This window comes from Diprion similis, chromosome 12 (assembly GCF_021155765.1).
Source record: "Diprion similis isolate iyDipSimi1 chromosome 12, iyDipSimi1.1, whole genome shotgun sequence".
In the NCBI taxonomy this organism is placed as follows: domain Eukaryota; kingdom Metazoa; phylum Arthropoda; class Insecta; order Hymenoptera; family Diprionidae; genus Diprion; species Diprion similis.
Genome location: NC_060116.1, coordinates 7,361,113 through 7,374,876, shown reverse-complemented (window position 1 = coordinate 7,374,876; position 13,764 = coordinate 7,361,113). Strand labels below are relative to the sequence as shown.

Genomic DNA, 13,764 nt, shown 5'->3' with positions numbered 1-13,764 from the left:
AAAACAACTTACCAGTCATTAGTGTGCTGCTGTACAGTGCCACGTTTTGAGTGTCCTTAACTTGCTTCGATATCGTCGCATCAACATGTCTCTACTAAGTGTTACAGGTAAGCTAATCACATATTTGTTGTTTACGGCTGTTATTAGCCGCGCGGTTTTCGCGGCTCTCGCTCGATCCACTTGTTATATTATGGATACGAAAGGGTTAACGCATCGCCGGCGCGTCGCTAATCGCTTGCAATATACGCCCTTTGGGAGCTGTAATGTAACTGTATTTTTCATATACCTACCTCGCGTCGTGGCATCGAATTTTCGTATTTGGTGAATAGCTAGGAGAGAAAGGCAAGCGAGTGAGAGAGAGCGAAGGAGAGCCTCTTCGCAATTAAGTAAATTACAATTTGCAAGAGTATACAACATATACATTGTACGTGAAACTATATTGCGGAGAGTCTGCGTGTGCCTGTATTAATAACGATATTGCGTAACAGGCCGCACATGCGATAATAATCTTCCTCAATTGTTCCTCCCTGCTGGACGGAATGGATGTCTTGAATTTCTGCTCGCTTTATCGTATGGAATCGTGTTATTGCTCCGATAGTGAAAAAAAGCTTGAAATTCGAGATAAGCGATTCATTTTCTTCGATACACGCACAGTACTGCACGCATTGTATTACGGACGAGCGATTTATTTTATAGTTAATCCGATTTTTCATGCGCCTTGACAGTCAACCGACATGATTCAACCCCCGAGACGCGGGGTAGCTTCAGGTCTGTACGAAACCGGCGTCGTCCAGCGATGATCGACGTTGCGTAACGAAGTAACCGCACTTTTTTCCTCTTCGTATAACTCGGTATAAATTCCGACGAGGAGGTTTTCCTACCCTTTTTCGCGCGCTGAGTCTGGGTAGGAGATTTTTTACGACGCGGTCAAGTAAACGCAGTTTGGTACAGGCAAAGCATGGCAGTCTCGGGGCAGGGAAAGGGCGAAAAGTACCGACCTCGTTACGGCCGGCTAATTGAGAAAAAGTACGTATACCTGTTTATAAATAGCTGCGGGGGGTGGAAGACGCGCGCACAGAGCGTCGAGCCCGGTTGCACACGGCGATGTGTAACCTCTGCGAGAATAGTGCAACGGTTGACCCCGACCAGCGGGGTCATTCCACCCCCGCATTCGCCCCGCAACCCCGTTGCCGCCGCGCTATCGGCTTTTATGCTCAAACCCGCGGTGCTGTGCTCGTACTATAGACCTGCACAGGGATGCTTGCGTAAAGTTAACCGCGAATTGCAATTCGGAGGATTTAAGGCGACCCTCCCGACCTCTGCTTTCGATTACGGTCGAACGCAGGGCGACAGGGTGCAGAGGGTGAATCCGTTCGATGCATCGATTCTTACAATTATAGTTGGGACGAGGAGGATTCGATTGATGCTGATGGAAGGATTCAAACATGTGTATCACAGTATTCCTGATCAAATACTAAATATGAAATGTAAAGTTTTAATACTTTTGTGATTAGTTGAAAATAATCATTCATTCAATTTTTGGGTTTAGGTGGTAAGGAATTTATCGCAGAAGCAGTTTTATAACAGCAATGGCTTACTTCAATAAACTTGAAAAAACCTGACCTGAAAGCATTGAACTTGAGAAAAAATATTATAAAAAAGAAACTGAGAAATTTACTTATTAGTATAATGAAATACCAGAACTTTTATATGTATTATTAAACTATCAATATCTGTAAAAAGTTCTTTCCACACCGGAACTATGTACAAATATTAAACATTGAATTATCTGGCTTTAAATAAACAGATAAAAATATATTTTAGCTGCCACATAATATCGACCGAATCTTTGATCGATGGAGCCGCTCGACGATCGTGCGAATTCGTTTTCTTTCCCGTGTCCGATCGCGCTTAAGACGCCCGGTTCACCCTTGATTTTCACTTCGTTTTACGATTAGTCTGTGTGTCTGGGGTTAGGGTGACTTCTTCCGGTCACCGACCTTGCGGAAGTTGAAGAGACGTCGAGTTGCCGCCCCTATTTTATACAGGCATTCGTGCTGCCTGCAGCAATTTCAATGAACCGTCGGGCGATGTACAAACAAGGTTTCGTCACAAGATATCGTTGACGATCCGGATTACGGCCAAGGGCAAACTCGTACGTGGATGGCGGAGAAAAAACATCCGGTCGGAAATACGGTCAGCCAGTTATCACACCGGAAACCAACGTAATTATCGCACTGCAGCGGTGAACCTTCGAGAAAAGAGATTGCGCGTCGTTATATGAAACGGTGTGTTAATTTACGCGACACACGGCGGTTCGTTTAATTCACCGCAAAATAGCATTTCTGTCGCCTGCGGTGTGCCTCGAATGTATTTCCGAACTGGAAGATTCTATTGAGAATAAAATTAGTCAGTCAACACAATCGACGATTTACTATTTCAGTAATAAAACGGCAAAATATTATAGATTAACAGAAAAATTTGAACAATTTTTCAAATCGCAAATATTTCCGCGCAAGTTTGAAACTATTTTTATGAGATAATTTTTTTTGCGGCAATAAATTCAGGATGATTGATTGAGAGAAAAAAAAAAAAAAAAGAAACAAATTATTCTTTATCCCATATCCAATATCGCAGGAGTTTGAAACTTTGCTTTTTGCGAATATTATACTTTTTGCTCGAATGACGCGATCGCCAGCAGCTACATATTGCAAATGCTTCAATCTTAGGTTAAGAGGACTTCTATTATTTTCTTTTTGGTAAAAATGTGATTCTCGCGACGTTGGGGGTTCGGTAATCCACGCGAAATAATTCGCGAGAGTAACCAGAGATGTCCGCGAGCCTAAGCATTGTGTATCTACACAACGAGAGACACGTACGTTCACCCCGATCCCGCAGACCAATCACGTTCATTTCCCTGGTGGAATTAATGACAATGCCCATAACGCTTCGGAGCCAGGTAGATAATTCCAACCTGACGCCCGTTATGCGATAGTACTTGTAATTAAACACGTAACGTGTAGGTATTTATTGAAATTAGAGAAGTCTTCACAGCGTTGAAACGTAAAGCTATTCTCTTTACAAAATTGGACGGATAACTTTCCCCTGCAAAGGTGTCACTTGTTATAAACAGTACAGTCATCAGGATACTGTATAAATATTATACACAAGCATTGCAGAGCACTCGAAAATTCCCTATCGCATCCAGTATCTAAAATCGCGGTGGGAATTGATTTTATTTCACGTTACCTCTGATGAGCGTCACAAAAAGATTAGGATCTCCAAGGTTAGATATATACCTAACGTATATATATATATAGAGTATAAGTGCGGGTTAACACGGGGGGTATTATTGAATATTTAGCAGCGAAGTTATAACTCAAATTTCGTACGTACGTACGTATAAAAAGAAACAACACGCGAATCTGCTTCCACTAAAGAACTAGATTATACAGTCGCGCGTTATTCAAATGAGCCGGCATGTTCGTAATTTTCAACAATCTTCTCGGCAGTGGAAATAACGAACGAGATCGTTCGATCGGCACTCGAGATACGTATATGTAAACGTGTTGCACACTCGAGACGAGATCATTACCTACACACGACGAACGATCGCTGATATATCAGGCATTTAAAGAGGCCGTTATATCTGGCAAGTTATACAGCGTTTGAGAATGGCGGCAATATCAATCTCGGTGAACTTAAAACAGCTTCGCGGGGGTCGCGGAGATGTTGCACCCGGAACCTATCCTCGTTCAGTCTCACCTGGTACGCGAGACACGCCTGGGCTTTATTTCTAACAGCATCCGGCTCATGTTCATTGAGGATTGTAACGACCCCTGCACGGAAGTGGCGATAGTAGTAGAGATCCGTTTTATTTCCACACACCTTGTACCTCTATCAGTTTTATCCCGTGTAAGAATCGGCTTCGACAAAACGGGAACAGACGAGGAGCTAAATTAAATAAACATTAAACAGCTGCTTTTGCGACTCGACGTTGGCGGTCTTGCAGCCCATATATTCTCACTATTCTCACTAGGTTACCGTGATAATTCGTAGACGATGACGTGTGTGCGTGTATGTGTGTGTGTGTCACTGAGTGTGTCGCCTACAGCAGGTACCTAACCTACTAGTTGTTGTAACGCGTGGCAGTGACGGGTCGACCCTGGCCACTCGGCACGCAAGGGTTGCAAAATACTTCATCGTGTAGCGAACTTCTACAAAGGTTGCCTTTTTATTCACCTGCGTTGTCCTTCGTTCACGGAGGATTCTGGCCGTTTGTTCGCCCGCCCGTGTCATGCAGGGAACGTGGAATCAGTGGTCTAGCATAATCGGCTCGCGTGGACCGATTGAACCGGAATTAACTTCGGAATTGCTTTGATCGGCCGTTAGTCTCTGTAAAATTCAGCGAATCTTTGAGCTCGAAGGATTTTTTATCGGGTGATGCCGAAGCCTGCTACTGCGTTGTGAGTGGAGGGAAGAAACAACTCTTCGTGGGAGAAGTTCGCTTGTAATACACATCGCGAGAACCGCTTAATCGTAGTGTTTTTCACCCAGTTTTTCCCATTTTGTGAAATTAGACACGCTAATTTACTTGTCGAAATTTTTTTTGCATAAATTTTCCAATTTTCCTTCACGTACGCGGAATCATGCAGACAGAGTTTGCTGCAACTAAAGCCGCGAGGGAGATTTCGGCCATGGCCATGATCGGTGCCTGCAGATCGTAAGAATTCCACGTCCTCGGGGTCTCGGGGCTTCGAAGCAGCCGAACAGACAGGCTGAGGGATTTGGGGGCTCTTGGGGCTAAAGCGTGCGCTCAATTTAGTTTCGGTAAAGGGTTTCTCGAGCGACGGAGAATTACAGAAATCAATATACGGCCAACAAGTCTTCGTCGTATTTAACCGATACCTCATACTGCAATTGATTATGGCTTAAAATCCTGCGTTTCTGAATGCTGCTTTTTTTTTCTCACGGCTCGCTTCGCCTCCCCTCGCAGCTTCTTTTTTGCCCGCAAAAGTCCGACTTTTCATCGTCCATCTATCTTTCAACTTTTCTAGTTTTAGTTTAGGTTAGCTTAGCATAACGAGATTTTTAAGTTTACATACTTATGCCTGTTCACATATTTGTAAATTGATTTATGCAGGATGCTCTGAAGAGACCTCAGTCCCAGAGCACGAAATAAACCCCTCCCCCCCTCCCTCACATCCGCCCTTCTTCGCACAATGCAAATGTCGTACCTGCAGGTTGTATAATAACACACCTTGCATGTTCACGCTCTAAAAAATCCAACGCACGCATCGCGTGTCTTCCCGTAATGATGCGAGTTTTGCATTAACGTATCGCTTCGTGCAGGGGATGTTTGTGAAAGGCATGCACATACCCTCCCTGATTTAACCAGCGTTACCCGCTTTCCCCTCGTCTTCACTCCTGTTCACGTGGACCTTTCACCTCGAAGCTGGCGTAATTTCAAACTCTGCACAGTCGCTTCAACGGATCAATGAAAACTTACAAAACGTATGTGTACATCTACGTACATTCGATAAAATTATTTTCTCAATCGTACAAAAATATCGCAAGTTGTACTTGCAGAATGGAAATTCTCTCCCTTTATTTTCATCCACTTGTTTATTTAATTATTAGAGGGGCTGGGTTTTTTTTTTTTTTTTCTACAAATCGTTTCGAACAAGGATGTACTGAACACACAAAGTTTTCCAGTTACGTAAAATATTCTAAAGTGTATTATATAAAAAATTCATCGCGAAACAAAAAACAAAAAAAAAAAAAAAGGAAACGTTGGATCTACAGTGGGTGAAATTTGTTTTTGGTAATGTATAACCGTGTCAAGAACGAGCAATAAAATATCCTACGTGAGAAAATTTTTATGCCGGGGGTAGGATGAAGTGACAGAGGTCGAAACATTAGGGGAAAAGGTGAAGTGAGAAGTATGTGGTGCCGCGTTTGTACGTTATATATACTTGTGAGGAAATATATTACAATTTGTGGATAAGGAATAGCACCGACGTGACGTAACCGAGTTGGACGTTACATGACGCGGATACCCGTAATACCTTTCTCTCTATACTGTGGTCGGAAGTTGGTAATAGAAAAAAAAAAGAGAAGGAACAAGGCAGAGCAAGAGCAAAAAAAACAAGAGGAATAAAAAATACTCCGACCGCGGGGAATACTTTTGACCCGCAGCCTGCATCCCGCAACGGTCGGCCGCAGATTGCAGCTTGCCTGTGCAGTTAATTAAGCGCAAAGGCAACTCTCTACCTGGTGAAACAACCTCATGCATATTGAACTATCGACAACACATTAATCGAGTTATTGAACCCACAAACTCTCTAGGGTATATGTGCCTAGGAACGACGTGATTATTACTTATGCATCACCTCGCGTACATAAGGTTTTAGTCGACGGCAACCTGCCTGTCTAGCTGTTGAAGAAGAAATTGAAAATAATCTTTCTCTTCTTTTTTTTTTCCCCCCCTCTTTACATTGCGGTGTAATTACGGTTTCGCGAATAAAAGGGAGGAAAGAATCATCCAACTTTCGGTTTTCCAAAGCTCGTTACTGCGGACTTCTCAAGCCTTGAATTCGCGACTTACTTACTTACTTACGAAAACTGGTGACACGCGGAGCGGAAACGCGGTTCTGGAAATGGTAATCAGGTTTTTGCGGCGAGACTGAAAAGTTGTATATTCTACGGTAATAGGAAGCGGAGAGTTCCGAAGATTCTTTGAGCGAAAAATGTCGTCCGGCTCGCAAGTTTCTCACTCTGCAAGCCAGGTGCAGTGATGGAGCCATGTTTCGGACCGGATGTCGCCGAAACTTGGCCTTAGCCCGCGAAACTCAGCAGCGGTGAGCCTGTTGAAGTATTGAAACGGAACCGGAAGCATTCGCCGGTACCCGGAGGATTTAGGGAAGGAGATACGGGTCGCCCAGGGGATTCGTTCGGCTCCGCGATTTGCGGCTAGCGCACAAACTGCAGCTGCTGCAGTGCGGCCAAGTGCAAGAGGGAAAGGTTATCAAAATGACGCCGATAAAAATTATCTTAAAACTACTTTGGCCGAGGTGGAATTTCGCTATTCGAACTGCGGTTATTCTTTGGAGCCACGTTTATCGGCTGCAGAAAATGGCGCCCTGGCTCAGACTGAATCAAGAATAAATAGGAGCTCAAGTTTTCATCAGTATTCAAATCTCGTCCATCGGAGGCTACGGAATCGCGTGCTCCGAATACGTATACCTATGCGAGCGTAAATTGCCGCATGCATATGTACGTACATGAAACGGTCCTCGGGTGAATCGAGGACCCTTCGACTTTAATTTCGAAATTCTTCGAGGTCGTTTAATAAAATTTTATCTTCCAAGGTTACTTCCGCAGAGCGATGAGCCGATGTCCTTCCCAATTGTCGTTGCTCTTTATTCTCTTCTCGGAGGGTTAATGCTGAGCGAAAACCCCGTGACACTGTCCACATGCAGAAACAACCCATCGGGAAATTTTTTTTCTTTTTCATCAAGCGGCTCCAAAGTCCGTTCAAACGTTTTGAAAAATTTAAATGACAATTCATCTATTCATGCAAACGATCTTGGACCAGCCGAGAACTGACCGTTGATCTCTCCGCCCGTCGGTTGACCCTTTCCAATTCGGTACTTTCGAATTTCGACGCTACATTTCAGACCATATTTCGGGATGACGAGAAACTTTCGGAAATCGAAGTACAGCCGAGCCACGAGAGATGAAATTATGTAAATCCTTTACCGATCGCAGTATGGCTTCGAACATTCGGAGACTGGGTCGCACTTTTCTGATCCTCGGCAAACTGCAGGCCTTTAGAAGGCGATTTTCAAAATTTTCTAGTTGTTTCTATAATTTTTTCCCCCTGTAGTAACGCGCTTATACAACCTTAAAATTCAAGGACTCGGAGCCGTTGACGAATCGTGGCTGCAATTCAAAGTGATTTTCTCATTAGCGTGCAATTTGCAGAGCACTCGGTGACGTGCACCTACGAAACATCGGGGTTGCGTTTGAAACGATGCAAAAATCCGACAACGTGGCAGGTAGAGCGAAGGAAGATGGAACGGATGGCTTCCTTTGCAAAGGCGGAGTGTCTTTGTGAAAAAGAAAGAAAGAGAGAGAGAGAGAGAGAGAGAGAGAGAGAGAGAGAGAGAGAGAGAGGGTGGCTGTGCGGCTGGTAACAATTCTAAAACAGCAAGTGTGAGCCAAACAATACGTGTGTGTTGTATAAGCAGTGCGGAGGCACCGGTATTATGTCTACCGGTGAGTAAATGTTTCGCTCAGCTGTCAACGATCCCCCTCTAAAGCATTACTTCGCGTTGCTTCATATGCATGACACCTATGATAAGGATGAGCGTGCGCCAGGGATGTTCAGGCGAGTCAGCTCGAGCGGTGTTTCGAAAGGAGAAAATAATCACGTCGAGAAATGTGTTACCAGCTACTCACGGATAGTCAGTGAATTGACTCTCGCGGCGATGCGAATTTAACTACCAGATTACTGCGGCATCTACGATTCCCAGAAATTGTACGGGTTGAGGGGAGGATGAAGGACGGAGGGTACGAGGAAGAAAATCTGATAAAAAAGTAATCTTATCGATTTTCTGCGTAGTATATACCTCGAGGAGTCTTGCTCCCTCTCGTTCTCTCCCTTGTATCAACGAATCTTGAATTCTATCCGTGCACCCTTGCGTCTTATACTCGCTTCGGCGGGGTGCACCGGGTAAAATTGACTTGCCGAAAAGTTTGTCACTTCTTAGCATAAGTGAAAATCACAAGTTATTTGCCGTTGCACTTGTTAGGACGTGACCTGAACCCCCAAAACCCCTGGAAAACCGAAATAAGTCAGTCGGATGTCGAGAAATCGAATTTCGAAGGCTTCGAGCGATGGTGTTAATCGTTGAAGAGATTACGATTCATCCTCGTTTCGTGGACCGAGCACAAACAAACGATCATAATTATCGGTAATTAATGAAACTTTCCGACCGGAGAAAAAGAGAAAATTCATACCCAGCATCAAGGACTGCATTGAGAACGATAAGAGCGTGGCTGGAATATCAATTCGTGGGGTTTCGAAACGTAAAACTTGTAAAATAGTGAATTACCAATTATGCGATGGGCCAAAGGGCTGCGGTTTCTTTTCGGTTCCATCTATACATGATACGGAAGCATGATAAAGTTGAACAAGAAATCTCAATCACACTGCAGCTCGTCGCGCTGGTCGATAATCATACGGAAGTGGAGTGTGAACCGAGGGTGTAGAATTTATACCTCCCAGAGCGTGCAGTTCGACCGCTTGCTGCGTGTGCAGCCTGCAGAATATCTCTCAGGACGCGGTGATAAATGTCACTCGCAGGATCATACGTCGTTGTAATACCTACCTACGTAACACAGTGTGCGTACACAGGCAACGCGGAATTCTGCAAGCACTGGAAATGGCCTATCGGATGCCTGCTGCACTGGTTCAAATATTATGGGACGATAAGAAATCGGAGCAAAGAAGAGATACGAGAAAATGTTGAACAGTAGCGAACACGGCGATTTATTATCTGTCTAGTTTCCTCTATAATACCAACAGGCAGCAGCTCTACTTAAATATATATTGACTTGTTTACAACTTTAGTTTGGACTATTTTCACTCTACTTAGACGTGTTACACGTACTTGATCATCGCGCTTCGTGCCCTTCCAGAAGTGTCAAATTTGTTTTATCAACAGTATTTAATGTTTACACTGGGCTAGGTTGAGGGCGGATTCTACTGCGGGGTTAAACTTTTACCGCGACAAGATATGAAAACGGTGAGCTTGAATAATGTTTGCGTAACTTTAATTAAGAGTGAACCGTGTAGGCGGTGGTTTTTTTTCTTTTTCTTTGTAAGCAGCGCTATTTTACCGGCAAAATTTTTGTGGTTTAATAGCGAAATTTGTCAACTGTAACGAGTGTAAAAAATGATTGTTTACCCGAAATAAAAGTACAAGCGTTTCAACGACGGTTAAGTTAATATTTTTCTAGCGTTTCGATTTACTTGCTAATATATAACGTAGTTTGAAGAGATTTTTTTTTTTCACTTTCGTCGAGTCTGCAGATTCGGATAATTGTATTGTATACTTTTCGAAAATTCATTTCCACGCTTAGCCTAACTTAGTCACGAATGCTGCTTTACACATTTCCTCGATGGTTTTTAGGAGCACTTTCATTATACAAGCGATGTTGGGCCTTGAATTTATTTCCTAAAGTTGCAAAAAAGTTTTTCACCCGCGATGTAATAAATATACGTCTGTACAGTGTACATATATGCAGAGATATTTCCGGTGAAAAAATTGGATATTACTTTTTATCGTCGGTTGAAAGAGAAGGGTCGAAATAAAAGTAAGGGATCGTCGGTCAAGTTGCAATTGAACAACGCCGAGTTCGGGAAGGTCAAAGTTAACTTTTACGTCAGAACGGCGACCCTCGTTAGTCGCTCTACCCTTTGAATATATCCGGTAAGACTTGGCAAAAGTGCGTTCACCAGTTGGATTAAGAAATCAGAAAACGGCGGAAACGCGGTCTGCCAATGCGGTTTGCGTGAAGTTTAAAAAATTCACCACTTATAATGGATCAGCGGAAGGAAAGGCAGCTTGGTCACGTGTCAGGCGTATCCACGCATACGTATATACGAAACGCGTTTACGCACTTTGCGCAGGTGCACGGATAAAGCGAACCTCGTCCCTTTCGAAGAACGAAACGCGCGATGCGAGAATCGCGGCTGATAAAAGCAGATAAGCTATCGCAATCTGGCCATCGTGACGCGTAAATATTGCTTTTAATACCGGCGGACTCTCCCTCCATAAACCATCATGAAATCTGCGACATGTGATACTTACGGTAAGGTTTTCGAATCTGTTACTTTCCTCGTTCCTGCTTCGACGCGGGGACTTTCTTGACGCATAATTTCAGACGACGACGACGGTTCTTCTTTGACTCCAAGGTTCTGTCGTCGCGAGGGATGTTCCACGAAGCATTTCTTCACCCCTTGAGGGCCCTCTTCGACAGCCCTTTAAGGACGGGTAGGTACGACTTCAAGGGAGAACGAACAACGAGTGCTTGTGTCTTATATTATCCGCGGGACGGAATTCGTTCCGCAACGCGAATGTAGCAGACGTACAGTCATGTTGGAAATCCTTTGAAACAGAAACATTACAAAACAAAGATTTTACGTGATCATTCAGCAGTAAGAAAATAAACATGTTGGAACTTCAGCCGAATTTTGACTATAAACAAATATTTTCTTATTATATTTACGTATTGTTGTGCAATTACACAGTCAGAGAAATCGTGATACTATTTTTTTAAATCGAAAGATCTGTATAGTTCGTACGTATTCTGATGAAAGACAGATCGATTTTATTCGAAAATGCAAATTTCCTACAAATTGTCCAGAGTAGATTTTTTTCGAGATCTTTAGTTGATATTAAAAGCTTACAGTCATTGTCATTATTATCGATGATAAACTTGTGCAGACGATATGTGAAGAATCCGTATTCGCGAATAAAATGAGTTATTATTTATCAGAATCGGAAGGACAATGTGAATTATTCGGTGAAAAAATTATAACACATCGTGACGAGGTCTTGACAGTTAAAATTCAGCAATTTTTTGTTTTAGTAATTCACAAGAGTGACTAGATTAACCTAAGTGACACTTTTCAAGGCTCTGCATCAGGCTTCCGTCTCACTATTTTCTTACCTAATTACACGATTTCCCCCCCCTTGAATTCGCAGAAAAACCGCTTTGTTCAGGTTAAGGTTTTTAGCACGAGATTGATGCACAATGATCGCGAAAGAACGAAGGTGGCAGGGCTACAAATTAACCTCGAAAGAAGTGGGAAACGGCGGTCGTGTTTCATTGCCGTTCGGACAAGGTCCGCGTGATTACAAAAGCGTGTGACTCGCGTGATCGCGAGGAGTTTTGTACGCCGTCTGCATCAGACACCCTCGCAAATGAGCGGAGGGATCGTGTAAAAGAACTACGCCCTCAGGTTAGCCAGTCAAGTTCCTTCGTGGAAACTTTATAAACGGCGAAAGGATTCTCTAAGGGTGGTTCGCCAGGGGTTGAAGAGCGGACGCGAGAAAAGTTATGCGTATAGGTATATATATATATATATATATATATGCGAGCGACGGTGGGCAAGATTTGAGTCGAGCACGTCACGGAGGCTTCTTCACTTCTATAGACAGACCGAGAGACCCGGACGGTCCATTGTCGACGACGACGGCGAGACGGAAGGCAATATCGGTCCCTAGACTAGCCTATATCCTACGCCTCTTTATGCCTTCAACTTCCACCTGCGCCACGATGTGTACCGTACCTCATACCAACGCCCGATCCGTACACACGTTGACTGAACGATACACGATGTGCTCGCAGACAGAATGTCGGTGAAGGTACCAAACGTGAAAGTCTCTCTATCGAATCTATAAATTTCACGTCGAAAGAATCGCTGAAAAATTATTTCGCGAACGTTAGCGCCAATTTTTTTAGTTACATTCAACAAGCACAATCTGTGCGGATTTTATGAATTTTTAATACGAACAAATACGAAAAGTATTTACATGCTGAAATCACTTTGGTTAGAATTTGTTAATAGCGTGTTGATGGAAATGGCGAAATCTTGCAATGTTTTAGGGGCCATTTAGTAATTACGTAATAACGAATTTAGCTATTTTTAAACCCCTCCCCTCCCCCAGGAAATAAGGTTATGTATTGATTTTTTAAATCCCCTTATCACATTTTATTCTAGGACAAATTTCTTCGTTTGTGTGAGGCCGAGAATTTTCATAAGAATATATATATATTGCGATACGTTATTGTACCGGCATGTGCCTTTAAATACCGAATTGGCGTACCAAATAGCCCATTGAATTTTGATACTACCGTGAAACGTGAGAGAATACGAAAGTATCAGATTACGATTGCGATACTCCGTGTCCATCCCAAATGGGTTGATCATAGTTTCAGTTACGTCTACAAATTATCCAGACGGTTTACAATAGGAAATTCAATTTATACGGTGGACGGGAGTAACGATCCGTTTTCATATAGAAATTGGAGGCTTCTAACTGCCGAGATTTTTCGACGTGTATGTACACATTTTTCATTGCACGTCTGCTGCACTCTCCCGTCAATATAGTTACCTGCAAGCGCAATTACGCCGCGAACAATGAAGCGTAAGACTTCTTTTAAAATCCTGCTGGAATTGTGTTCATTTTCTTTTTTTGCTTTCTTTTTGTTCTCTTTCATTTCTTCAAGCTCGTTTCTTGCAGCTGTTTCCGTTGCTTGAGAGACTTTTTATACTTTTGACACACGGGCTGACGTACGATGACGATCAAAACGACAACGTAATTAATTGCCGCGTTATACTTCGGCGTTAACGCGTTGCTGAAAAATAAATACCTCTACTTGATGTTCGAATTTTTGGACTAGTCACGGTCAACTCAACAAGGCTTGCATTGGAGTTGACTTTGACAAATTTATTGAAGAAACACGACCTGATTACTTTACTCTTATAGCGATTTAATTTCAAGTTTTTGGAGAATCTGCAGTAAATGAATGATGCGTACTGACATCCGGGGCTTGTAAAAATCGTTCTAAATAGTTTATTGGCTATCGGTAATTCCACGTATTTGTATAATCTAATCAATCATGCCAGTGAATTATCAGTTCGACATGACAATGACTGCGAATTACTTCATGACTCCTGCATTTCGC

At 43.1% G+C, this 13,764-nt stretch overlaps 1 protein-coding gene across 1 annotated transcript in view; it reads left to right on the top strand.

The window, feature by feature from the left end:
• Positions 1–13,764, top strand: part of LOC124413623 (phorbol ester/diacylglycerol-binding protein unc-13-like) — a 31,680-nt gene continuing 17,916 nt past the window's right edge. The window contains exon 1 of the mRNA XM_046894344.1: positions 1–107. Coding sequence (XP_046750300.1) covers positions 86–107 — 22 coding nt within the window. The 5' untranslated portion in view covers positions 1–85. The remainder of the gene's footprint in view (positions 108–13,764) is intronic.